This window comes from Mustela erminea, chromosome 1, assembly GCF_009829155.1.
Source record: "Mustela erminea isolate mMusErm1 chromosome 1, mMusErm1.Pri, whole genome shotgun sequence".
NCBI lineage: Eukaryota > Metazoa > Chordata > Mammalia > Carnivora > Mustelidae > Mustela > Mustela erminea.
In genome coordinates, this window is record NC_045614.1 from 9,597,731 (window position 1) to 9,625,484 (window position 27,754).

The 27,754-nt window shown below is 46.8% G+C and overlaps 1 protein-coding gene across 23 annotated transcripts in view; it reads right to left on the reverse strand.

The window, feature by feature from the left end:
* The window catches only part of CACNA1A (calcium voltage-gated channel subunit alpha1 A), a 286,232-nt gene that overhangs the window by 197,535 nt on the left and 60,943 nt on the right, over positions 1-27,754 (reverse strand). For 19 of the 23 annotated variants that reach the window (XM_032312798.1, XM_032312787.1, XM_032312923.1 and 16 more), the window contains one exon: positions 14,736-15,029. The exons of 1 other annotated variant lie outside the window; for it this stretch is intronic. In XM_032312798.1, coding sequence (XP_032168689.1) covers positions 14,736-15,029 — 294 coding nt within the window. Of the gene's footprint in view, positions 1-13,799; positions 13,857-14,735; positions 15,030-15,460; positions 16,172-27,754 lie in introns of those variants that run through there. 3 more of the 23 variants (XM_032312953.1, XM_032312934.1, XM_032312970.1) reach the window with 3 other exon arrangements.

Genomic DNA, 27,754 nt, shown 5'->3' on the forward strand with positions numbered 1-27,754 from the left:
AGTGGTTAATTTTATGTTAGGTGAATTTTAACTCAATTTTTAAAAACGGTTAAAAAAAAAAAGGGTCTCATTTCCTGCACTCCAACTATTAGCTCTAAGGCTGCTGACCTCAATTTTAAGAAATTAACACATTTATGTAGGGAGCACTCATTATGTGCATCCCAGGCCCCCTGCTCAGTGCTTTGAACTCACAGGACCAAATGAGGGAGGGAGATGCCAGCATGTCCTGGAACTTGAGGATCAGAGAGGGTAAGTGACTTGCCCAAAGTCACACAGCTCCAACTCCAATCTACCTGCCTTCCAAGAGTTCTTAACCACCTGATGGGCTCTCTGCCAATCCTAGCTGAACTTTAGAACCACCTGGGGATTTTTAAGATCACCAGGTCCAGGGGCAGCCCTGGACCAATCTCACCAGCACCTGTGGGGTGAGGCTCAGGGCATCAGCATTTCTAAAACGTCTAGGTGATTCCAAGTCTAGCCAACCTGAGGATCTCCTTGAAATGCAGATTGGGACTGAACAGATAGAGGGCTAGGGGTGGGGACTGAGATTTTGTATTTCCAACAAGTTCCCAGGAGATGCGGCTCTTGCATGTTCTAAACAGCATATCCTATATTCTACAGCAATGGAATGTTCTAGATCTGTGTCATTCAGTAGCCACCAGCCACATGTGACAATCTAGCACCTGAAATGTGGCTCTTAAAACTGAAGGCCTGAATTCTTCTTCTTGTTTACTTTAAATTAATTTTAAGGCAATACAGCCACACCTGGCTACTAGCTATTCTACTGGGCAGCACGGGTCTATACAATCTCCAAGGAAAGGAAAAAATGGGATCTCAAACGGTTAGGAAGAAAATGGTGCCTTAAAACCTTCCTAAAGAACCTAGAGACAAAAATAACCTGGAGTGTGATCCCCTTGCCTGCACCTTTAAGAATGAGAAACACTCTTCCAAGAAAGGAAGAAATGAGAGAATCTCTTGGGTCTTCTCCATCTTTCCTTCTCCAGCACTGCCCACCAGCTCAGGGCCCCTGACCAGCCCCCTTCACCAGCCTTCCCTTGGGTCTCTCCATCCAACCCCTTTCACTCCCTAGACAAAGCCACCTATGAAACAGACCTCTAGGCTCACCCCACCAGCTTCTCACCTTCCCTCCTCCAGAATCATGCCCACCCCCGTCTTGGGTATCCTCTTGTCTTGGCTCAGCGCCAGCAGTCTCTGCCCTCACCGTCCTGCTGTATTTCCTATCCCTACTTTACTTTTGTACCATAGCATTTACTACACTCAAACAGGTCCTTGGTCTGTCTTCCCAGCTAGAATGTCAGCCACATCAGGGCAGCCGCCTGTGTCTGTCTGTGACTGTCTGTGTCAGTGCCCAGACCAAAGAGGGAATAAAGAGCTTCTGCCACTTGCTAAAGCATGTACTCTGTGCCAAGCATGATTTTTGACATTCACCATCGATTTCATCCTTCTGGCCTCCCTAGGACTTAAATACTATTTTACTCACAGACATTGTACAGATGAAAAAAACTGAGGATCTCTGAAGTTAGGTAGCATCCCAAAGGTCACAGCCCTGACAGAGGGAAACCACCCAGTCCTGAGTGACCTCAAACTCTGTCCCTTAACTACTCCCTTGTGCCAGCTCTTGCCCACGGGCACTCCAACTTCTCTGGAGCATGAATGCCTTCCCAGACACAACCTGAGCTTTTGCCCCTCTGGGACTTTGTCCCCTGCTGTGCTGATACCTGTCCAGTGAGGTTTCCCCACTCTCTAGATATGTGATCTCGGCAAGTGACTTTGGCTCTCTGAACCTCAGTGTGCTCATCTGTAAAATGGGGCCAAAAATAAACCCACTGAACTCTTAGGGCAGGTATAAAGATTAAGTCAGCCAAAGTAGTCTTCACACAGCCTGAGAGTCATAAGCTCTGCAGAAAGAGGAGCTATTAACCATTGTCCAAAAGCACCCAGGGTTCCCACATCCTCCCAGAATAAGGCACTTCTTTGCCAGGGCTCATGAAATCCAGGACATGAATGAGCAGAGGAGCAGCAAATTCATCATGAATGTGGAGAATGGTCCAGGTGCTTCTCATCAAGTTTTGGGGCGAATGAAGGATCCTGTTTGGTCATTTAGAAGAGCCATGGCTGGCACACAAGCTTGGACAGCTTGCTCTAAATCACATGGTGGCTACTGCGCCCTGAGACACCAACGGGGGTCCACGGAAACACAAACTATTGCACTGATGAGGGGGAACGCTAACGCCTAGCCCCTTGAACAATAGCGCAGCCTAACTTATTCATCGTCCGCTGGGTGCCAAGCACTGTTCTAGGTGCTGCTTGAGACTTACGACAACCCGCGAGGTAGACACTGATGTTATATGCATCTCGCAGACGAGGAAGAAGATGCCCAGCAGGTTAGGCAACTCACCCAGGATGATGAAACTATAAAGAAATGTCGAGATTCGAACCCAGGCAGACTGGCTCTACAGCCCTCCCTCTTAACCACCGCGCTGGGCTGACTCAGACCCAACAGAGAGTCACAGAACCCCTGAGTGTCTACATTTGGTGCATTTCCCCAGAAGATACCTGCAGAATATCTCTAGAGAAGACAGAGCAAAGACATGACCAGGGACATCATGAAGGAAATGCAGATGGCCCACGCAGACCCAGAAAATGTTCTACTTCTTCAGTTCCTGAAAGTACACATTGTACCCCAAGGGGATCCCACTTTTCGCTTATGTCTCTGGTAGAAATGAAAATCAAGGGCAAGCCAATTGGTTCACAGAACCAAGGAAAGGGGACCTCCACGTCTGAAAGAACATGGATTTCCTGCTCCTTGCCATTTGGCCCCAAAGCCTGACATATGACCCAGCGCTGCCATTTCCAGGACTCTGTCCTAAGGAAATAGTCATATCTTGTCACCTTCCTGACCTCATCTGCCCCCTCTCGCCTGCCACATAGTAGGTGCTCAATAAACATTTATAAGTAAATGAATTCACTGTGAATGAATGAATGCACTTCTCTCTCCGCTCCCATCTCTAAACTAACCTGCCCCGGGCACTGTCTCTTGCTCATGCACAAGGCCAGCCTGGGATGCTGGGACTAAAGGAATAGAGAACCACGGTCTACACCAACAGCACCCACCACACCAGGAGCCCAGAGAAGTGAGACACGATTTAAAAACTGGGCAACAGAAGGAGAAGGAAAGAGAAGGAAAGGCCGCAGCAGCTTTCATTCCAACATTTTCCAACTCCGGCTGAGATTTCCTTCTATATACTCATCTATATTTACATCAACGAATCTGTCGGTAGCAAGCCTGTTGCTGATCGTGTGAGATCTAAAGTTCACAGAAAGCTGGCTTAGACACCCAGCTAGGAAGAGAAACTGTAAATTCAATTTAAGTCACCCAAAAACCCGAAATCCACCCACTCCCCTCCAGGAAATCTGTGATATCTTTTACATCAGGATCTCTCAATCTCAACTCTACTGACACCTTGGGCTGGATGATTCTTTCCTGGGGTGGGGTGGGGTGGGGGGGAACAGATGGGGCTGTCCTGTGCATTTTAGGACACTCAGCAGCAGCCCTGGCTTCTGCCCACTACATGCCAGTAGCACCTTGCCCTCCACGGTCACGACAACCAGAAACATCTCCAGACATTGCCAAAAGTCCCTTGGCAGGAGAAATCACCCCCAGTTCGAAAGCACTCTTTCCATGCAGCCCAGGAAAAACTCCAAACCAAACAGCAGTTCTTTCCCTGCCCCTCCCCATCAACTTTCCGAACTTTGAGTCACCTGGTCTCGAAATCTCTTTTACAGATTCAAAGACAGTGCAGGTGACAGTTTTCAAACTTCAGCACCTTATCTAGAGCAGGATTTTATTCCGAAAATAATCAGAGCCATGCACAAAGAGGCACCAAGATGTTCGCTGCACTGTTGTTTATAAGGAAAACAAACATACAACTGAAGGTGGTTTCATGAAGTAGGATACATCCATAAAACGGAGACTGTCAGATATTAACAGCAGTCTTTTCTGGGGTTGTTGCCAACCCATACAGCACCACTGTGTGAATTTAAATAAGACACCCCTTTTTCAAGTTGTTAGGTCCATCTGTCAGAAAGTTGTCATAATATCTTCATTTTTCTAGAATAAGATACTAAGCTTTCATCAGCTGGGAAATTGAAATAATAAATGTACAGCTCCATGATGTCTATGAGATACGATACCCTTGTGCAATGTACAGCCTGTGCAACGGTACATGGGAGCTCTGATGCTTTCCAAGGATATCTAGTGGCATGGAAATGTGTTCACAAAAACTTATAAAAAGGGACAGAATGAAATACATTAAAACATCTCTAGATATTCCCTCTAGATAGGAGACTATACATATTTTCAATATTCTTTGTACTTCAGATGTCCAATAAATGAAGAGGAGAGACCTCTTGGAGGATGCAAGCCTTGCATTGAGACCTAAGTAAGGGGAGTCAACCCCGGGGAGACAGGTGGAGAGAAGAGCCAGCACAAACGCCTTCGCCTTCGGATGCAAGTGAGCTGGGTGTGTGCAAAAATGGTCAGTGAAGCTGAGACAGAGCTGAACTGGCAGAGAATAGATGAGACAAAGAGAAGACAGTGACTAGATCGTGTGGGGCTTTATAGGACAGTGATGCATCTGTAGTCTGTAATCTGTAATCTCTGGTCAGTGAGTAGGAATCGAGGGCATTTATCCAATCTGCCACTATCCACTGATGGGGTAAATTCCAAGGAATTCCACTTCCAGTCCCAGTGAGGAAATAAATAAAACCAGGTGGTCCCAGAATTTTCATCATCTTTGCCAACAACACGGTTTATTTTCCTCATCATTACTCAGTTAACTAACATTTATGCATGATACAGCACCGGCACTGCTGGGGGGGTGTGAGGAAGGCGAAGTTCTCTCCCCTACCCTCAAGGAGCCTTCTAATTAGGGAAGCAAGCCCTAAACACACACTTTCACTGATTGTCACAAAAAGCATGCAAGAGTCATTTGATGCTGAGAAAAGTACAACGAAGGCGGCAAGTGGAGGGACTTCGTCATCAACAACCCAATCAGAACACCAACTATCACAGACACCCAACATGGACAACCACCCTGCCAGACACACCCTTGTCTTCAACATCCCCCCGCCACACTCACCCATCACTCCACGCATCCATCTTCTTACCCTTCAGTCCAGTGCAGTCATCTGCCCATCTACTCATCCACCTAAATACTCACCCATCGGTCACCCAACAGTCTACTACTCAACCTCTCATCTATAACCCATCCACTTACTCATCTGATCACCCACCTACCCAACACCATTCATTTTCTTCTCCCTCTCTCCCTCTTTTCCTTCCTTCCTTCCTTCACCCCCTCCCTCCATCCATCTGTCCAACCACCCACAGATCCATCCATCCATCCATCCATCCATCCACTCATCCCATACTGACTGCATGGGATGACCCTTCTCCCCTACAGACCGGAAACATCCATCCGTGATGCATAACTTAAAAGGCTGCACTGTGGCTAGGAACAGGCCAGACGCTTAAATTTTTTTTGCATTCAAACAACTCTTCCAAAGGGAAGTCAAGTCTATAAATGTTTTTGACTATTTCAATTAGTTCAAGACCCCAACTCTCCAGGCAGGAACAGGGGCCATCTGGCTGAGCCAGCCCTTAGAATGAGGAGGAAACGGAGAACCAGCTTAGCCAGGGCCTGTCAAATGGCTGGTGTTCCTTAAACGCTGGTGAATCTCAGTTGATTCTAGCTGAAGCTAGGTTCCCAAGTACACAGACTAAAATTAACACCTTGAATTCATTCATTCAAAAATTATTTATTCCTCACGGCAGCACTGTTCAAAATAGCAAACATACACGCACGCACAGGCACTCATACACACATGCAAACTGGAAACATCCCAAATGTCCATCACCCAGGGAAGGGGATACATTGTTGTATCATCACAGAATGCAATATTAGGCAGAGAAAAGAAATGACCTACAGCTACACTCAACAGCAGATGAATCTTAGAAACATACAATTGGGTGGAAAAGTACAAGGTCCAGAAGGCTACAAAGTTCAGAAACCAGGAAAACTAAATTTATGTGAAGGTGCATGTGATAAAACCTGTAAGAGAGGAAGAAGGAGAAGGAGAGAGGAAGACACACACACAGTCCAAGAGACAGCATCCAAGAGACAGGGGCTGGCTTTGGGGAACGCAGTGGGGGAGGAGCAGGAGGAAAAGGGAGGTCGGAGACCACAAATGGAATTAGGTTACTGATATGTTTAGTTCAGGGTTTCTCAAAGCCCACTCCCAGACCAGCAGTAGCAGCACCGCCTGGGAACTTGCTAGAAATGTGGGTTCTCAGGCTCCACCCCAAACCTCCTAAATCAGAAACTCTGGGGGTGAGGTCTGGCCCCCTGTGTCTAAAGAGCCCTCCAGGTGATGCTGATGCATGCTCAAGGGTGAGCACCTCCGTCTCTTACAACAGATGATGTTGTAAGCCCTAGAGGGCTGGGGACCACCCCTGGAGGACCACCACTCCAGTCTGTGACATATGTAGCTGGTCCACCAGCATGTCCATATCCTAGCACAATAAATAAGGAAAAACAAGTGGAAGGACAGATAATACTGAGAGCGTATGGTGAAGCTCTAACAGGATTAAAGCAACAGGCTCATAATGGAAAGCACGAGAAAACACCCCACGGATATTTATTCAGCCCCTGTAGGCGCTGGGCTCATGGCCAGTGTGGTGGCCCCATGAATGTAGCCCTCACTGTTGTGGGGTCCGAAGGCCATCCTTTTGACAGCATAATCATATAAACCACATGGTTTCTGGGTACAGTATCTTTTACAGTATCTCCCAGAATTCCCTGGGTATAGGGTCGCTCTGCCCATTTTACAGATGAGGAGACTGAGGCGCCACTAATAGGGGATGGAGCAGAATTGCGCATGGGGGGTCACCTATCCTGAAGCTCTGTATGCTTTGCCTCCACCCTAAGTTACCTCCCCTGTCCTGCCTCTTCTCCTCCACTCCTTAGTGCTATTGCTCAGAGAGAAACATTCCTACACGGACTCCACGACTTGCCAAACATTTCACGGGAGCAAAGGAAAGCTGGCATAGCCTCCCATGCCTGTTATCTTTAATAAGGAAAATAATAAAGGTCAATGAGATAAAAGAGCATGGCATGTTCTAGAAGGTCAGAAGCCATGTTACCCTCCCTTCCCCCCCACTGACAAGTTCTAGGTCTGCCTCTGTGTTCCTCTGAGACGCATCTGTCAACTTACTCTTGAAATCAGACTTAGCTCTTGTGCAAAAGTACTTGCATAAAAATACTTTAGAAATTGATTTAAAATTATACATATATATTTTACACACAGACCTAAAAGGAGAACAGTGCTTAACAGCATGAACATTATTTACTGGCAGGTGGGCGACAAAGCTGAGTTTCCCTCACAGCTCTGGACACAGGGCCCAGCCTCTGCAATAATGTCATTCTGGGGAGGGACCGCTAATTCTGAATTCCAAGTCCGACCTGAGCCCTGAGTACTTCCATGAAAGACCAGAGGATGTTCCCAGTCTGAACAGAAGATAAAAGTCATCTCTGACCCAAGAGAGACGACAAAACTTGATCTGGACTTAACTCAGAAATTTCACTACAGAGCTGGGATCTCTCTCGCATTAGCTGCCTTAAACAGGCAGCTTCCGAAAGCACAGTTCATTCCAATAAAAAGCCCCAGCTTTTCAGAGGGGAAAAGCCACCTATCTTCTTCTTTCCCGCATACTAGCACCACCTCTTATTCCCCTATTCTCTCCCTTCTTGGGTGTTAAGGACTCACCAGGAGGGTGACCGGTGTCCTGCTTTGCCCAGAACTACTGGGTTTCCTGAGATGGCAAAACCAGGACAGTCCTAGGCAAACTGGGACATCTGGTCATCCTATCCAGACAAGGACTAATGCCCAGTGGTTTTGGAAACCCAAGTTGTGGAGCCCACCCCCTGGTTCCTGGTTCCCTCTCCTGCAATGTTCTTTGGCTTCTCTATTCTCGAGGAGGTAAGGGACAAGTGAGAAATAAGAAAGACGGAAATTGGTGGGGAGGAAGTACATTCTAACCCCAAATGAGCAGGGGTCTGCTGTTAAACCCCACCACTGGTTGCCTGGGGTGACCTCGGCAACTGTCCTAAGGCATTTGGTCTCCATCCTGGGCTGGACTCTTGGCCAGCTCCGAAGAAGGAGATGAGGTGTGAGAGAGAACAAGGAAGCTAATTACATACTTTAAAACTCCCTCACCTTGTCACCCACAAAGGGAGGGATCAAGGGACAAGAAGACAATTAATTGTATCTTAGACCGAAGGGAATAGAAAAATAGGTCAAGTGGGCACGAATCTTCCCCCTTTAAACCTTCCAGAAAGAACAGCGAATACAGAACATCTGAGGGTTGCTTTAAAGAGTGCCACACTCAGATTAAGAAATCCAACCTGGCCAGTCACGGAGCCACTCGTACCCAGAGAACCCGATTTCCAGCCAAAGTTTCCAGAAAAGACCATTAGGGGGAAAAGTGCTCTCTAACATTACAGCTTATGTATTTTGGAGCTTCTTCATGCCTGACACAACTGGAGTGAGCATTTAGCACGTGTGAACCCACTTAACCTCCCCAGTTCTCCAAGGGGAGACACTAACCTCATCGCGGACACTGAGGCTTTGATGCCCAAAACAGCCTGGCCGGGGAGCTGCTCGAACTTGGGCCTGGCCATCCCACAGCACAGGATGCTTTCCCTCTCCTCTGTCATATTTTGGGGTACCACACCGATCCTTCCCAAAGAGCCGAGTTAGCATTCCCCAAAATGTATTAACTGTGGGGCTTTGGGACTTTGACGATATCTGGATAGAACCCACTTTCGCGGTGCCGCCTTCCACTGTTGATGGAGGGCTTATGTGCCTTGCTACTGAGGAACGGGGAGGAGAGGGGGTACATAAGCCCCAAGCACCCACGAGACATCCCTCCACGTCCCTGAAGAAGGACTTCACTCTCAAGAGCCACTGTCCCCCAACTTCTCGAGCACTGTAACTTCAGAGACCTTCTTTGGTTTGATAACCTCATGTACACATCCCCTTTCTGATTCCCTACCCCACTGGTCCCCTGTACCTAAAACCCACTGAAAACCTCAAAGGTTGGACTAAGGGCAGAGCAGATCTATAGGGTGTGCAAATGGGTGGTAAGAGGCTTTTTCACTCACTGTAAGAACATTTACGGAGTACTTACTTCGTGCCAGCTGTGGTGGGGCTTCAGGGACAAGGGTGACAGGCATGGACAGGTCGGAGCCTCACAGCCTCAGAGCCTGACTTTTTACCATGAATGGTGGAACCAGCGCACTCCAAGTAAGAGAGTCCCTTTCCCCACACTGGAGACCCCCTTCTTCCCTCTTCCCCATTTCTCTGATGGGTACATAATACTACCATATCCAGCACTGTCTATACACTCCCACAATCCTTTACCTAAACCCTAGATGCCAGACGTGCTTTGGAGTTTAGAATTTGGTGCTTTTAAAGGGATAATGAGAACATGAACGTAAAATGGGCACAGCCACTTGGAAAAAATAGTTTGGCAGTCTCTTATAAAGTTAAAGGTATACTTAACCGCACACCCCAGCAATCTGACTCTTGGGTATTTACTTACCCAAGAGAAATGGAACATACATTCCCAATGTTCCCACTAAAACCCATCTGCCGATGTTTATAGTGACCCTAGTCACAACTGCCCAAGCTGGACACATCCCAAATGTCACTCAACTGGGAAATGGATAAACAGACTGTGGTCCAGTCATCCCATGGAATACTACTCAGCACTAAAAAGAAACGAACTACTCCTATGCACAACAAAAGGAATAGATCTCAAATGGCTTCATGAAAGCAGCAAGGCTTCAAAGGCTACATACACAGGGATTCTATTTCTATGACCTCCTGGAACAGGCAGAAACATAAAGATGGAGAACAGATCCGTGCTTGCAGGGGTCTTGGGTAATGCGGACTCAGAAAGCATTACGGGATCTCCTGGGATGATGAAACTGTTTGAGATTTTACTTTTAAGTCATCTCTCCATCCAACATGGGGCTCGAATCCACAACCCCAAGATCAAGAGTCGCACACTCCACCGACAGCTGGCTAGGCTCCCTGAAACCATTTGCTATCTTTGTTTTGGTGGTGGCTCCGTGACTGCATGCGTCTGTCAAAAACTCACAGTGCTGTATGCAAAAAAGGGTGAAGTCTGCTAACTAATTTATACCTCAATAAACCTCATCTTGGGGAAGAAAAAAAAGAAGAACAAGAACAAGAAGAGAAAGACCCTAGGATGTATCTATGATATGACCTGGCTACTCTCAGTGGAACCCACAGATCACGGCAGGGGCAATCCCTAGAATCCTGCTGGAAAAGCAAAACTCTGGGCCCCACCCCAAACCTGCTGGGCCAGAATCACTATCTGAACGAGCCAGTCCTCACACACATGAAAGTTTGGGAGACACTACAAGGCATACATAACAGAACATATCAAACATTTCTGCATCAGAACACCCCAAAACGTACATCATGGGGGATCAGTCAAGACTGTATGTAAAGACTATAAACTCAGGTCAGTTCCAGGTAGGATTTTACCCCTGCATGATCTGATGTTTTGGGTTCCAGAGCTTTTGGGGTTTGGGGATTACAGAGGAGGGATCGCACCTTTGTGGGGAAGAAAAAATCCCAATGGAAAAGCCATGCTAATTCTTACTTCCCAGAATTCTGCTTTTCTGGAATTACCAGCCGTGCAGGTCTAGTAGAAGTTTCATAGGGGTCACACTGTCTTGCCTTCTATAGTAGTATCTTCTAGCACATTCTACTTTTCAGGATGAGCAGAGGGCTGATAACATGCTCCAACTTCTCCCAGGGCTCCCTCTGGTTCCCATACAGAACATTCCTCTTTTAAAAAACTAGGGAACACCAAGCGGCCAATGTCCATAGGTTACCTGATGTGATGGGACTCGACTCCTTATGGAGATGGCCAGAAACATGGATGAAAAGCTGGAATCTTGCGGCCAAATCGGGAGACCGAGTGGGACAGCACACAGACCTGGGCCGCGGCTCCTGCAATAGCCCCAGTTCTTACATCGTGCTCAGTGGGAAATCTGCTGGCATCAGCAGGACTGGGGGAAGATGACATTCACACTGGCGTTTGGTAGCACATCAGAAGGAATGAGTGGCATTAAGTAGGGGCTCTGGTAAGGTTGACAGATGCACCCTATTAAGCTGACAGATTTGCGCTCCTTAGAAGCCAGCACCAGACCCCATCATGGCCGCACTGAAATGAGACTCCTGATCACCAAAAACATGGAACCAAGGTGTGTGGTCAAGACGGCCTGCTGCCCAGCATACTCCGAAAGAAGAAGGCAGCAGTGTGAATCTGAACATCAAAGATTTCCATTTGGGTGTTCTTGCTTCAGAAGAGAAAACTAAAATGAAGGAGAACCCTTAATTCTCACTTCTGGCTTCAAGCTTGGAGGGGCCAAGAGAGTAGGGTACAGAAGGGTAAGGCACTGCTGTGGCCAAGTGCCGGAAGGCATGGAGACTAGAAGGCGGCCCCCTCCACCAGTGAGCCATGCTGGAATTTGCACATGCAAGTAACACCCTTGGGACCTATGGAGTGTATAGCCAAGTTCACGGAACGTTCGCCTGCTCCTCCCGAGACAGTGAAGAAGGTCCTTTCCATAGTCCTCTGCACCCTTAGTGGATGTCATTTCCAAATACACACCCAGCTACACATGCATCAAAGAATGGCAGGGCAGTTTCATTCCCAGGCGCAGACCCAAGAGAAATGTTCAACCCAAGACGTGTACAAGAATGTTCCTAACAACACAATCTGGAGACTGACCAACTCACAAGTAGTGGGAACAAGTACACTGTGGTAGAGTCACACAGTAAAATGCCCAGAGCCACGAGAAGGAGCCACCTCCAACCACTTGCGGGAATCTCGATGATTCTCACAGGCATCCTATTGAGGAAAAAGAAACCAAACACAAAGGAACACAGCCTGTGCCTCCCCTGACCGGAAGTCCAAATGGAGGAGAATGAACCTGTGGGCTTAGAAGTCAGAGTAGTGGTTAACCCTGTGGCGTGAGTGGTGGGGGGGAGGGAGGGAGCGGAGGGGGCCTGAGGGGGGCATCTGGGGAGCTGGTCCCAGCCTCTTTCTTGTCCTGGCACTGGTTGCAGTGGTTGTGGTCACTTTGCGAACACACATTAAACTGGACTTGACTTGAGTACTTTTGCATACATATATTAGCCTTTATTCTAAAAGTTCAGAATAAGTACCGAAAGACATTATCTTAAATGGCAGAAGCGTTTGGATACAGAAGCCAGCGTCTGCCCTGGTACCCTGGCTCGTCGGCGTTTCTCCAGTCCGTCTCTTTGTGCTGGCCCCCGAGTCCCTCATCCAGCGCCCCTGCCCCCAGCTCTCTGTCCTCTCTCCTCTCATCCCCCCAACCCCCAGAAGGCTTAGACCTGGATTACCCTGCTGGGTGACAGATTGGGGGGGATGGAGAGCTTTCCCTTCCAGAGTGGGGCTGTATAATGTGTTTGCTGCCTCGGGCCAAAAAGAGAATAAAAACTGTCTGCAGAGAACAAAATGCACAAACTCACAAAGCAAGAAAACCAAAGAAAACCTAAAGTACCAGCAGAATGCTCCCGATTCACCTGCATCCCTCCCCAGAGATTCTTCCTTCTGAGAGGTCCCTGGCAATCCTCTCTCTCCCCAACAGCTCTCTGATCTGCAGGATTCAGTCTGGACGGGGTGAGCTGAGGACACAACATTAGGACTCCCACCTCCTTCCTTTCTTTCCTCTTAGAAGACTCCAAATCCAGGCTCCAGAAGGCGATCTAAAGCCATTTTCAACATGGAAACCTGTCAGCCCAGTGATTCCCTCCTGGACACCCCCTGGAGTTATTTGAGCACGCACACATTAACATCATGCCACCCTCCAAGCCCCCACCACTCCTGAGGCAGAGGGTGGGGAGGCAGGCAGAGTGATCACAAGACCCCTGAGCATTTCAGTGGGTCTTCACAAGGTTGGAACTTGGGAGGCAAAGTCCGGGCTCCCGGTTTGTGCACCAATCCAGATGACATCGTGCTTATTTGCCCCTCCAGAAAGACCCCAGCTGAACCTCCTAATTTTGACCACCCTCAAAGTAGACTGTTCACACCAACACCTCAGAGCCCTCTTACAATTTCAGCACCCAGAAGCCAAAAGCTTGCTCAATTTTGAGTTCCCCTAAAAATGAATCCACCAGCCACAGAGCTCCTCAAATAAGCAACCCCAGGACCACCCGGGGCCCAGCCCTGTTGAGTATATAACAGTTGAAACCAAACACAACAGAATGGGGGCTCATTGCTGAGCCCCAGGGGCCCATCCAGCCCCGTTCATTTGTACACGGAGGGAAGCCAGTTGGAACCAAGCCAAGGAGCAGCACATTTGGGCATGGCACAGTGGCCAGTCAGCCTGGGGAGCAGGGTGCGTCCCCCCACTTGGAATCTGGGTCATGCTTAGATAACTGCTAGAAAGCCCGACTAATTACCCATCCTTGCCTGCCTACATCTCAACAGATGTTAAGCCCTCCTCAAGGTTTATTTCAAGCAGGCACAGATTTAAAGAAACACAAGGGGGATCTGCATTTTGAGAGCATCTCAATGGAGGAAAATGTGGTCTTAACCTTCTTCCTCTGGATCTTTGATTTAAAGGAAAAAAAAAAAAAAAGGCATTTACCTGCCCAGAGGTGTCCACATGGAGGCTGATTCTCCTGGTGTCCCCTCCCGGTTCCCTAGGATGGGAGAAGGCAAATCCAGCCCAAGGCCTGACACCGGACCCTAGGAAGGACCTGCCACCTCATTTCCTCTTGCCCTGTCTTTCTTATTGAAATAGTCCATCTAGGTCTTCCAGGTCAGGGCCCCAGAGAGGGCACATGGGATGTTTTCTGTACCCCAAACGATGATGAGGTCCCTGGGCAGTGGCTGAAGGAAGTGGGACCAGCAGACATAGGGGAGAAGAAGTGCCCTCCAACCCACCACTGCCTTTTTCAGATGGGGACCAAAGGCCCAGACCGGGATATGAGCTCGGGCAAGTGCTGGCCCCTCCGTGTGAAGGCCACATGTTCTTCCACCAGCTCTTGGCCCTGGGAACCCCTAACCGCCCTGCCCTACGAGAGCAGTCCCCTCTTCCGGGGAAGGCAGGGGTGGAGAAGCCAGTGAGCTGGGTTCGGTCTCCGGCTCTGGAAGCTCCCGTGGATTCCAGCGAGGGCCACCTAAGGAAACCCAACCAAAGCCCCCGTGGTTCTCCTGCCCTGGCCAGAGAGCCCAGGCCCAGGCCCCGGCCGGGTCCATGATCATTTGGGAAAACTCTGACCCATCCAGAACTGGCTCTGAAGCTCCCACCCAGGCCCCTATTACGACCCCAGGGCCCAGCACTCGTTCTGGAATCCACTTCCCCGGTTCCCCCACCCCAAGCCTCCACGGTAGCTCAACCCAGCTCGGGGTGGAGAGATTCTCCACACCCCTCCCCGGTGCCCCCTCTCCCAGCCCCTGGAAGACCCCCCCACCTCCCATCAACCCCCGGGTCTCTCTCCCAGCCTGGAAGAGGGGAAGCGGAGGGAGGAGGGGGAGGCGCAGCTGCCGGGGTTCGCTGCCGGGTTCGGGCAAAGGATATGGCCATTCGGTGATCTTTTTGGCGTATTTTCTCACCACGTTGTCCTCGCTGAAGAGGAATAGAGACCGGTTGACCGTGAGGCAGTTCTGTCGGACGGGGATGGGGTTGTAGAGGGCCATGGTCCGCGCTCTCTGCGCCATTGACTGCTTGTACATCCTTTGCGCCCCGGGCTGCCCGCCCTGCCGGCTGCCCCCGGCTCCTCGCCCGCCTCCGGCGCCCACGACCACCCCGGCGGCTGCCCCGGAGCCTCCTCCCCCGTAGCGGGCCGGCATCTCGTCTCCGAAGCGGGCCATTCTGCAAAGAGCAAAGGGCTCCGGGTTACGCTGCGGCGAACGATGCGGAAGACGCCGCCGCCGCCGCTGCCGCTGCCGATGCTGCCGGGGCTGTGAAGACGGCGGCTGGAGCTGCGACTGCGGAGACGCTCCACGGCCCAGCCCATCGGGCGGCGGCGGCTCGGCGCCTCGGGTCGGGGGCTCACAAGGCGGCTGCCCGGCCCCAGCCGGGGATAGCGGCTCGGGACATCTTCCTGGCTGACCCCGGAGAAGGAGGGGCGGAGGAGGGTGCGGGGGCGGGGCGCGGGGGCCGGGGAGGGGGAGGGGAGAGGGAAGCGAGGCAAAAAATAACCGAGGAAGGAATCCAGGCAATCCCCAGTCCACCCACTCCGGAGGAAAAAAAAAAAAAAAAAAAAAAAAGACAGTTTAAAAAAAAAAAAAAAAAAAACCCACACCCCCTTTAAGACGCGAACGGTTTGCAAAGGACGCCCCCCCGGGACGCGGTGGAAGCTTCAAATTCCTCCGAGGTCCGGGTCAGGCTGGCATCTTGCAAAAGGAGTGCGCTCGGCCCATTAGAAAAAAAATTGATTAAAAAAATAAAAATAAAAACCAGGTCCTTGCGGGGGGGAGGGCAGCCCCCAAAATTTAAAAAAAAAAAAATCCCTCTTTCTGCTTGCTTGAGTTCCTAGACCTTAAAAAGGCTGAAAGATCTGTAGCCAAAATAAATAAATAAATAAATGAAATGAAAAGAAAAAAATATTAACGGGAAGGGAAAGAAGGGGAGGGGGAGGGAAACGCTCCGGTGGGCTCTTAAGGAGTCTTGAAGCCGCAAGGTCCGGGTGATTTTTTTTTTTTTTTTCTTCCTGAATCACCAGCGGCTGCCTCTTCTGTTCACGAAGGAGTGTGAGTGTGCGTGTGCGCGCAGCCTTTCGCTCAACCGTGCCTCATCTTGGGGTTAAATTGCAGCAATGAAATCCTGAAAATTCCCAACAGGGGAAAAAGAGAGAGAGGGAGAGAGAGAGGTATGCGCCGTTCGCTTAGCCACTCAGTAGCTGCTCCCGGATGCTGCAATGCCTGGCGTTCCCCCCCACCCCCCCAATGCCTCCTCCTCCTCCTCCTCTAGGTTTTGCTAAAATAAGACGGGTGTGGAGGGGTGGGGGAAGAGAAAGGAAGAGGGAAAATGGGCTCAAAGGTCTAAACCACTGGCCAGCGAAGCTCCAAAGAGGAGCGATTGATGAGTTTAACGGGAGAAAGACCCACCCAGAATGTCGACACATGATGGCCCACGACCAATCGCGGAGGCGCGAGGGGACCCGGCTCAGCGGAGTTTGTGGGGGAGAAGTGGGGAGAGCCGGATGGTCGGGAGGCAGGGGGGAAGTTGGGACGACAGATTCCTCCTCCCCTGGGAGGAGACCTTGTTTTCCAAAGGGTTTCATTTCGGTTGCAGACAACCGGACGCTCTCAGCATCTTGCAAGGAGGAGGTTAAGAGGAAGAAACTTAATGATAAAAAGAGAAGGAGATTCGTGTCCAGGGATGCAATTAGTCCGTCTCTAAACAAATCTGGTCCGTTGAGCAAAACACACTTTTTGAGGAAAACGATTTGGGGGCACTGCTGTCAAAGTTTCAAGTCACTGAGCCCGGGCAAGCTGGAATAAAAGGCTCAGCTCCTCTTTGAGAAAACTCCAGAGGTGGCAAATCTTAACTGCTTGAGGCAGATAACTAAACCAGGTCCTAATATTGGGCATCGTGTTCACTTCCCTCCAGAACCACTGCAGTTTATTTCCCATTCCCCTTTTTGTATTGTGAAGTTGAATAAACACACAGAAAAATGCCTACAGCATAAGTACAGTTGAAGACTTGGTTGTGAAACCAATGCTCTTGAAACTAACACGCAGGTCCAGGGCTACCAGTGGGACATTGCCAGCTTCCCAGAAACACACACACAGGTCTTCCCCCAGCCATAATCACTGTTCTGACTTTATACTATTAATAACCTTGCTTTTCTTTATACTTTTACCTTATTGTGCATTCCCAAATAGTACAGTTCTACTTGGCATCTTTTTGGATTCTTACATAAATGGAATCATACATACAGTATATATCCTGTGATGTCTGGCTTCTTTGGTCCAACATAATGTCTTTAAGACTCATCTGTTGTCATGTGTAGCTGTGATTGATTCACTTTCACTGCTACATAGTATTCCATTGAACGAGTATGTCACAATTTGTTTACCCATTATCCCACTGATGGACATTTGGACCGTTCCCAGTTGGGGCTTTAGACATTCCTGTCTCAAATACTCTGTGCCTGTGAGCATGCATTTCTGTAGGAATAGCCTTGGGAATGGAATTTCTGGGTCCCAGAGTATGCCTACCTTCAGGTTTGTAAAATGTCACCAAACTGTCTTCCAACGTGGATGTACCAAGAAACCACTGAATTTTTAGGAATCCATGTATAGGCTTAGAGGGCAGGAGTGAGGGTAAGGGTTAAGAAACAGGATGAAGAAGGCAAATATATATATATTTTAAGCCTTAGCTAGTTGAATTTGAGTTGATCACCCCCATGAGTATTTGAGTTCTTTGGAACATTCTAGAAAAGATACATCTTTATATAAATTCCCCATTCTGTGCTATGAGTCATCCTTTACAGGTTGCTTACAGCATTTTCAAGATTTTCTAACTTGTCAAAGTATGGACAAAATGATAAAACCAAGACTAACTAGAGTTGCAAGGAGATGGAGCATATAGGATTCTCGACAAATAGTAATGATTTTTGTATTTCCTGTTACTTCATATCTCAAGGGCAAATGATAGCCAGTGGAAAACAAGAAGTAATCCCAGGTGCGTGGATGCCAAAGGCCAGTCATGTAAGAAGATCATGTTGTGCAAAGCAAACTTACAATAACTTGTTTTTATGGACTTTCCTGAGAAGACAGTGGAGTTTCATAGCACAAGTGTTACCTACACAGATTTCCAAAGACCCCAAAGTCTTTCAGGAAAGAGTGACATCTCCTTGATAAGGTATTTATGAATGTTCATACATGCAGGTGAGAACAGAGGATCCCCAGCTATATACAAATGCATGGACCAATCTCACAACCATTATGCTAAGCCAAAAAAGCCAGACACATAGTAGAACATAGTATATAATTCCTATTATATGTTGTTCATACAAGGGCAAATGAAAAGATATATAGGCACCTCTATGCTCATTGCAATGTTATTTACAATAGCCAAGATATGGAAGCAAACAAGTGTCCATAAATAGATAAATGGATAAAGAGGAGGTGGTATATATATACACGCACAATGTACACACACACACAGACACACACTGGAACTATACTTCTATGAGTTACGCAGTTTTCTGTGTGTGCTATTCTTCAAAAGAAAATGCTTGTCCTGCTTCTGAATGTAGGTCCCAAGTGGCATCACTTGGCATGGTGACCTGTAATTCTCATTGTGCACTTTGACTGTGAAGTCCCTACAACAAACACTGGTTTTTATTTATTTATTTATTTTAAACTGGAAGACAACATTCCTCTGGAATGCTCTAATCCATGGCTTGACAGCAGACAAGTTGACTATATATCAGAACCACTGACAAAGTGTTGTATAATTCAGACTCCTGGGCCCTCCCCTCTACCCAAATTCCCATTCAGCAAGTCCTTGGGGGTATAGCTAGGTTTGGCAATCACTACTCTGAAAGGCAAACTTACCATCCCTATCTTGGCATTCTCTAGATTTATCAAGGGGGCATTGTTGGCATTTTTGGTGGAAAAATTCTTGTTGTTTGGGTCTGTCCTGTGCATTGTGGGCTGTTTGGTATGCCTGGCACATGCCCACTAAGTGTCAATGGTACCCCAATCTTGTGCCAAACAAAGATATCCATACACAATTCCAAATTCTCCCCACCAAAGTGGCAGAAAGTCTACCCTTTCCTCTCACCAAATGGCATTCCCAAAGTGTGTCTGATTATGAAGTTCGAAATATCTGAGTATACCTCTTCTTCCTCAGAATCTTCCTAAGACCTCCAACCCCCTCAACTGCTCAATCAGCCTTTTCTGAAAAGAACTTAACTCAGGCCCCCTAAAGTGTGACAGGGCTCCAAGTACATTATCCTTATAGATTCACTTTACAAAAACAAAACAAAACAAAAAAATCACGTAGCCAAAGGAATGAATCCCTAATGTTAGAATCTTAATATCACCTAGGAAATGGGATGGATGGGCAAGAAATCTTCATAGCCCCTCAAATAACTTTAGTAGGTAGTATCTTGCATCCCATTAATCCAAATTACTAATGTTGACCAGTTAGAATGGTATAGAACCTCATTAGCATCATAGATAGAAGCAGTTTAACAGCAGGCCTCCAGGAATGAGTCTCAGCCATTGGTTCTAATCTAACACATCTGCCAGCTGGAGGTTTAATTTATCAATCAGCAGCAGCATTACCATACTGGCTTTGAGAATGTTATTCAATTGAATAGGGCTAGCATCTCTGAAATAAGTTCTCCAAATAAAAAACTGCAAATCGCATTCATTTGGCTGTTAAAACAATTACCAGCTAATCCAGTCATGTTGAGTTGCAAAAATGGATCAGCCAAAAGACATTTGGTCTCTGCCTTCTGGTCTGGATACCAGTCTGGGAATGAGTACGAAGATCTTTGGGAGACAGAGAATATAAATGACAAAAAACAAATCTTATAATCCAGACATTTGTGGGTCATGATGTAGCAGTAATAGTGAATCCAGAGATGGAATGTGGCCGTCACTCCAGACATGACATTACAGAGCAGTACATGCCCTACAAATTTCTAAAAAGAAATGAGGCAGAGCCTCATTCTGCGTGCAGACCTGGATTCAAATCCTAGCTATAGTGCTTCCTAGCTGTGTGTTTTTGGAAAAGCTCTTAGCCTCTCTGAACTAAAACTTCCTCATGTGTAAAAAGGAGACAAATATCCTTACTCCACAGGTTGCTGAAAGGATTAATTAAGATTAAGCTTAGCACAATGAATTAATAACACAATTAGCACACAATTAATAACCAAGAAATGGTAAATAGATGTTTAAATCACCACCATCTGGAAAGATATTCCATGTTCATGGATAGGAAGACTCAATATAATCAAGATGCCAGTCCTTACCAGCTTGATCTATAGATTCCCTGCAATCTCAATCAAAATTGCAGCAAGTCAAGCTCAGTGGGAAATCTGCTTAAGGATTCTCTCTCTCCCTCTCCCTCTGCCCCTGCAAATAAAGTATTTTTTTTAAATGGCAGCAAGTTATCTTGTATATATTGACAAAATCATTCTAAAGTTTATCCAGAGAGGCAAAAGACCCAGAATAGCCAACATGAACAATGTTGAGGGGAGGAAAACAAAGTTAGAAGACAGACACTATTCAACTTCAAGACTTACTATAAAGCCACAGTAATCAAGAAAGCATAATATTGGCAAAAGAATAGACAAATAGATCAATGAAGCAGAAGAGAGAGCTCAGAAATAGGCCAACTGATCTTTGACAAAGGACCAAAGGAAATACAAAGCAAACCTGTCTTTTCAATGAATAGCACTGGAATTACTGGACATACACATCCATAAAATGAAAGAAGTCTGAACAGATCTTGTGCTTTTCATATACATTTAAATGGATCACAGATTAAATATAAAAGCAAAACTATAAAACTCCTAAACGATGACATAGGAGAAAATCTAGATGACCTTGGAATGAATTAAAAAGTTGAACTTCATTAAAATTAAAAGTCTCTGCTCTGCAAAAGACACTGTCAAGAGAAGAGAAGACAATCCACAGACAGGGAGAAATAATTTGCAAAGATATGTATGATAACAGACTGTTAACTAAAATATACAAAGAATTCTTAAAACTCAACAATAAGAATGTGAACCTGATATTTAAATGAACCAAAGACCTTAACAGACACCTTGACAACGATACACAGATGGCAAACAAGCACATGAAAAGATTCCCTGCATCACATGTCATCAGGGAAATACAAATTAAAACAAGGATATACCCCTACACACCCGTTAGAGTGGCCCAAATCCAGAACACTGACAACACCAAATGCTGGCGAGAATGTGGAGCAACAGGACTCTCACTCACAGCTGGCTGGGAATGCAAATTGGTACAGCCACTCTGGAGGACAGTTTAGTGGTTTCTTACAAAATTCAACTTACTCTTACCATAGGATCCAGCAATGGCACTCATTGGCATTTACCCAAAGGAGTTGAAGACTTCTACACAAAACCTTGCACACAGATGCCAATAAGCAGCTTTATTCATAATCGCCAATACTTGGAAACCCAAGGTGTCCTTCCATAGGTAAATGGATAAACTGTGGGACATCCAGATGATGAAATACTATTCAGTGCTAAAAAGAAATGAGCTCTTGAGAAATTAGAAGGCATGGGGGAATCTTTAATGTGTATTATTAAGTTCAAGGAGCCAATATGAAAAAGATGGACACTGCATGATTGCACCCGTATGACATTCTGGAAGAGGCAAAATGACAGAGACAGTATAAAGATCACTGGTCACCAGGGTTAGGTAATAGACAGATGGAGTGCAGAGGATTTTTAGGGCAGTGAAACTACTCTGAGACTACAATAATGGATCACGTCATTACACATTTCTCAAAATCCACAGAACGTACAATACCAAGAGTGAGCCCTAATGTAAACTATGGACTTTGGGGGATAATGGTGAGTCTGTGAAGGTTCATCAGTTGGAACAAGTGTACCTTCTACTGAGGATGTCGATGATGCAGGAGGCTGTGTGTGTGCAGGGAGTGGGGTATATGGGAAATCTCTGTACCTTCCACTCCCTTTGGCTGTGAATCTAAAACTGCTCCAAAAAATAAAGTTTATTTTTAAAAATCACTGTAAGTCACTTTTCCATACCTGGGATCTGAGTCTGTGTATGTCATTGACCCAGACTGATTTCAATATTGGAGAATTTTTATTTTTTTAAACAAACTTTTTATTTTGGAAGAATTTTGGATCTACCAAAAACTTTAAGAGATAGTACAAGAGAGTTACCCTGTGCTCTTCATCCAGCTTCCCCTCATGTTAACATCCTATATAACCCATAACTAAGAAACCAGCACTGGTACAATGGGAGAAAGAGAGAGAGAGAGAGAGAGCGTGAGCGAGTGCACTTGTATATGAACACAGTGTGGGGGAGCACAGAGATGGAGAAGCAGACTCCCAGCTGAGCGAGGAGCTGGATGGCTGCAGGACTCAATCCCAAGACCCTGAGATCATGCCCAGAGCTGAGGTCAGACACTTAACTGACTGAGCCACCCAGGCGCCCAGGTAGTTTATTAACTTAGCCCTAACTTTATTCAAATTTCATTAGTTTTCCCACCAATAACCTTTTCCTGTTTGGAGATCCCAGCTGGGATGCCACATGCTATTGAGTCATCTGGTCTCCCTACTTCCCTTTCTTTGTGATCGTTTCTTTCCGTGTCTCTCACAATCTTGATAATTTGTGGGAGTACCTGGTCATGGATTTTGTAGATGCCCCTTGGTTTCGGTTTATCTGCTCTTTGCTCATGATTAGACTGGAGACTCATTGGGAGACAGTTGCCTGCTGTCTATATGGCTCTGGACTCAGGAGAGAATTTGCAACAGGGACACGTTTGGGGGGCAGCCCTTAAGAGATTTCCACATCCTGATTTCCAAAACCTGAAAACGTAATCTTATTTGGAGAAAGTGATCTCCGCAGATGCGATCAAGTCAAAGGATTTTGGAGAGGAGCTTATGCTGGATTATCCGGGTGGGCCCTAAATCCGAGGACAAGTGTCCCTATTATAAGAGACCCAGAGAAAGAGAAGACAGACACAGAGGAAACAGCACATGGAGACAGAGACAGAGACAGAGGCAGAGGCAGAGGGTGGCGTGAAGCCTCCATAAGCTGAGGAATCCCAAAGGTTGCCAGAAACACCAGAAGCTGATAGAGAGAGGCAAGGAACAGATTCTCCCCAGAGCTCGTGGAGGGTTTATGGCCCTGCTGACTCCCAAATGGTGAGAGAATAACTTTTCATTGCTTTAAGTGACCTAGTTTGTAGTAAATACGGCAGCTCCAGCAAACCAGCATGGGGACCATCGCTATGAAGGTCTTGGAAGTGGGCGGAATAATTTTGGACCACGGACCCAGAGAGGGCTGAGGCCTTAGGAAGGAGTCCTGGGAAGGGCTGACATTTAAAGGCAGAGCAGAGAAGCAGAAGCCTCTAGTGCAGGCTGAGAAGGTACCATCAAGGAGGTTGGAGGAAAATGTTGTGGGTGATGCCACAAGAAGCCCCAGGGATGGGGGATCTGGTGTCAAATGCTGCCAAACATAAAGCCAGATAAGGACTGAAAATACCACCCTCGTTCTGCCACACATATGATAATGGCATTAAAGTCACAGCTTTTCAAATGAACCATTCTTTTTTGATGGTAAAATATGCATCGCATAAAATTGACCATCTGAACCATTTTTAAGTGCACAGGTCAGTGGCACTGGATATCTTCACACTCTTGTGCTACCAACCCCACCATCCTTCTCTAGAACTCTTCCATCCCCCCAAACAGAAACTCATCCCCACTGAACATGGACTCCCATCCCCCTCCCACAGCCCCTGGCACCTGCCATTCTAGTTTCTGTCTCAATGGATTTGACTCCTCTAGGGACCTCCTATAAAGTGGGATCATACAGTATTCGTCCTTCTATGACTCACTTATTTTACTTAGCATAATATTCTCAAGGTTTGTCCATGTTATGGCATATGCCAGAATTTCTTTCCTTTTTTTTTTTTAAAGATTTTATTTATTTATTTATTTATTTATTTATTTATTTATTTGAGAGAGACAGAGATCACAAGTAGGCAGAGAGGCAGGCGGCGGAGGTGGGGGTAGGGCACAGGCTCCCCGCCGAGCAGAGAACCCGATGCGGGGTTCCATCCCAGGACCCTAAGATCATGACCTGAGCTGAAGGCAGAGACTTTAACCCACTGAGCCACCCCGATGCCCCAGAATTTCTTTCCTTTTGAAGACTGAATAATATCCCACCATATGGTTGTATCATTTCTGTTTATCCGCTCATCTGTCAGTGGACCCTTGGGCTGCCTTCTACCTTTCAGTTATTGTGAACAACTCTTCTAGGAACATGGGTATGCGAAACTCTTTGGGTCCCTCTTCTCAACTCTTTGGGGTATATTCTCCGTCCCAAAGTGGGATGCTGGTGCATATGCTAATTTTATGTTTCATATTTTGAAGAATTGCCATACTGCTTTCCCCAGCGACTCAAGAGTCCTTCGCTTTTTAGAAGTGCATATTAAAATATTTACAGGTGAGATCATGTGATGTCTGAGGTTTGCTTTAACAGAACCCTGGGTTATGTTAGAGCAAATTAAAGGTTTGCTTTTATTTGCAAAGTAAGGTTATGTTAAAAGTTTAAATACAGTATCATAAGATGAGCTATGAGTGGATAATAACCAAATAACGAAAGACGGATATGGTAGGCTATCATTCTAGTCTCTCTTCTTTTGTATTTGTTTGAACTTTTCCAAAAGGAAAAATACTCTTGTCAACTACTTGAATTATTCTTGATTCGCATTGCAACGGAAACCTCGCACTTAATTATAGAAACAAAAGTACTCAAGCTTACTATATTCTCAGGCAATTACAAATTATATTCAGCATCTAACCCTTCTGTAAGTCAGGAGCTTGATTAAATGCTTACTTATATATTCATGTGTATCCTGAGACATTAGCAAAGGGAAATTTAATCAAACGAACCACATCTGCTTAGGGAAACCCCGTCTTGGTTTTTCTGGACTGAGAGCTGAGCTAGGTCCCCTCAACTTGAAAAAAAATAAGTTCTGTCACATCTGGAGATAAAGACAAAGAAAACAGAGCCAAACATGCTACTTCATTTGCAACACTCAAGAAAAATGGTCCACTCCTTTGATTATTCATCCTTGCAACAAATGTTGCATGCAACAAATGTTTACTGAGCATCTCTTCTATATCAGGCCCTCTGCCAGGCAGCAAGGAGACGTACAGCCATGAATAGAACAAATATGAAATTCATGTTCTACGGCAGAGAAACCCGAAAAAAAAAAAAATGAGTGAACTTGGGTAGATCTAGCAAATGTCAGGTAGAGATCGTCTTTAGAAGAAAAATTGGAGCAGAGAGGGTGTCAGACAGAAGAGGAGGGGAGTTATTTCAGAAAGAGAGCTCTGAGAAGGTGGCATTTAAGCTGAGACCCTTGGAAAGAGAAGAACAGAGGTGCAGACATCAGGAGAGGGGGCCAGGCTGAGGGAACCCCAGCAGCAAAGGTCTGTGATGGTGGTGACTGCAGCAGATGGCAGTGGAGGGGGACAAGAATGAACTAAGGGAGGTGACGGGGCGAACAGGGCTGTAATCCCATGTAAAAAACATGTACTGTTTTCAAATACAGGTTTTAGGTGAACCATGCAACCCTTGATCTCAGGGTTGTGAGTTCAAACCCCACCTTGGGTGTGGAGCCTACTTTAAAATAAATAGATTAATTAAAGAAAAATGCCCCACTAGGGCATCTGGGTGGCTCAGTCAGTTAAATAAAGTGTCTGCTTTTGGCTCAGGTCATGGTGCCAGGGTCATGAGATTGAGCCCTGGTTTCTCTCTTTCCCTCTGCTGCTCTGCAACCCCCAACCCCTGCGCTCTCTCGTGCACACACACACTTTCTCTCTCAAATAAATAAACAAAATCTTTTTTTAAAAAATGCTCTCACTGTATTTCATATGTACCTTCTTTAAAGCATCTGGCTTTTAAAAAATAAGAATAAAATATAGGTTTTATTGCTATTCAGATATGGTGAGGCCAACTGATCAGGAGCTGACTGCCATCGGATAGAGAGCTCATTCTGCTCACAGATGCCAAGAGAAGGGGGGAAGCCATGTTGCCGTGTCACTCAGGGCCACAGAGGGAAGCACCAGGTTGCTCAGAGGGGAAAAGAGCAAAAGCAAAATGTGGGCAAGAACCTCTACTGGGGTTTCCTCAGGAAGGAGAGACAGAGTGGGGTAAACAGTCTTAGGACTGGCCAGTTCGAATAACTTCAGGGCTCTGGGATGGGAGGCTATCCCTGGTTGTGTGGAACCTGGCCCTGGAGTGATCAGGGCTGGTGGATGGTGGCCCTGAGTGTGAGAGCCCCCCAAGGAGGTGGGGGGTGTGGGCTCTGGATTGGTGGGTTTGTATTTGAAACAAAAGCTCCCTGGTGAGACTTTTACTCTTTCAAATGATCAGCCATCTCTGCGACTGACAGTCAAAGTTCCCGAAACACACAGCTTATACTTTTAACTCACCTGAGAGACTTTTCCTCCCATAAAGTCACAGCATGTCCCTTAAAATGTTTTGAGTTCTGGGACCCCAAGGTCCTGCCTAACCTGTTCACTGCTCCTGCCCCAGCAACCAAGAAAAGTCAAAATAGGACCCCGTTGCCTCAAAAAGGGAACAGAGCGAGTTTCAGAAAAGTGCAGAATGTGAACCATCTTTCTAAAAGAGAGACAGAATACATGAAATTTTAAAAACAGTTGCTGGGATTTTTTAAAGAAGCAGCAAAGGATAAACCACAGACCAAATACAAACAATGTCATAAGAGAGAGCGAGAGGGACGGGGGCCAGGGACAGAGATGGGAGAAACCCGGTGCTCACATCTGGTTAGAATCACAGCAGCATTACTTGCCTGGGCAACATGGACTTACCCCTTTTATTTTCTTCTTTTTGGACCAGTGACGGAAAAAGAGAGCAGGAAGCACGCACACAACAACAACAACAACGAAGAATGTGGTAAGAGTTAAACTTGGCGACAACATGAACAGGAGCACACACGTGCCTACAGGGTTACACAGAAATATGTGCATATATCTGTGATGTCCTTCCATGGCTGTTCAGCCTTTTCTGTTACAGAGATGACAACAGCTAAATAATCTCACGTCCCATATGGCACCCCGACTGTCACCAAGTTAACATGCTTCATGTTAAGGAGGGTTTGTGATGAAAAAGAAGAGCTTCTGAATTATGAGAAGGTAGGTGTGTCATGGGTGTGGCGGGCACCGTCCAGCCTGAACCTGACCACTTCAGTGCACGCAGGTCTGACTTTCTACTGCCAGTCCCCCAATTAGTGGGGGATTAGGGGAGGCTCTTTCTGGCCACCGCGGTGTGCACACAGCAGGCTAGGATGCTGGGAGATGAACGTTCCTGGGAGCATCCTTCAACCCATGACTGATGGAAGCTGGTGAATAAATACCCCAGCTCCCTTGGTCCTAGATTTTGCGTCGCTCTGAGAAATGTGCTCTCTGTCGCCCACTAGAGGTCCCCACTGGTAACTGAGTATCAGTTGCTCCTGGTGATTTGCCTAATGGCAAACCCATTACTGGTTCTTCCCTTCTCTGCTCCTCTGTCAGTGTGTCCTGGGATCTACCCCCAAAGCAGTTGAATCTCTGCTTCCAGATCTGCTTCGGGGGGGGGGGGGGCGGGGACCCAAACTAAGACAACGGAGTTGGACAGAGTCTGTTACCTCTTTCAAAATTTTGGGGCCAAATGAAGTTCCTTCCCTCCTCCCTTCCTTCCTATTTTCCTTCCTCCTACTCTCTCTTCTTTCTTTCCTTCCTTCCTCTCCTCCCCCTTATTCCCCTTCTCCTCTCTCTCTCTCTCTCTTCCTATTTCTTTCTACAAAAAATATTTAAGGGGCTTGTAGGA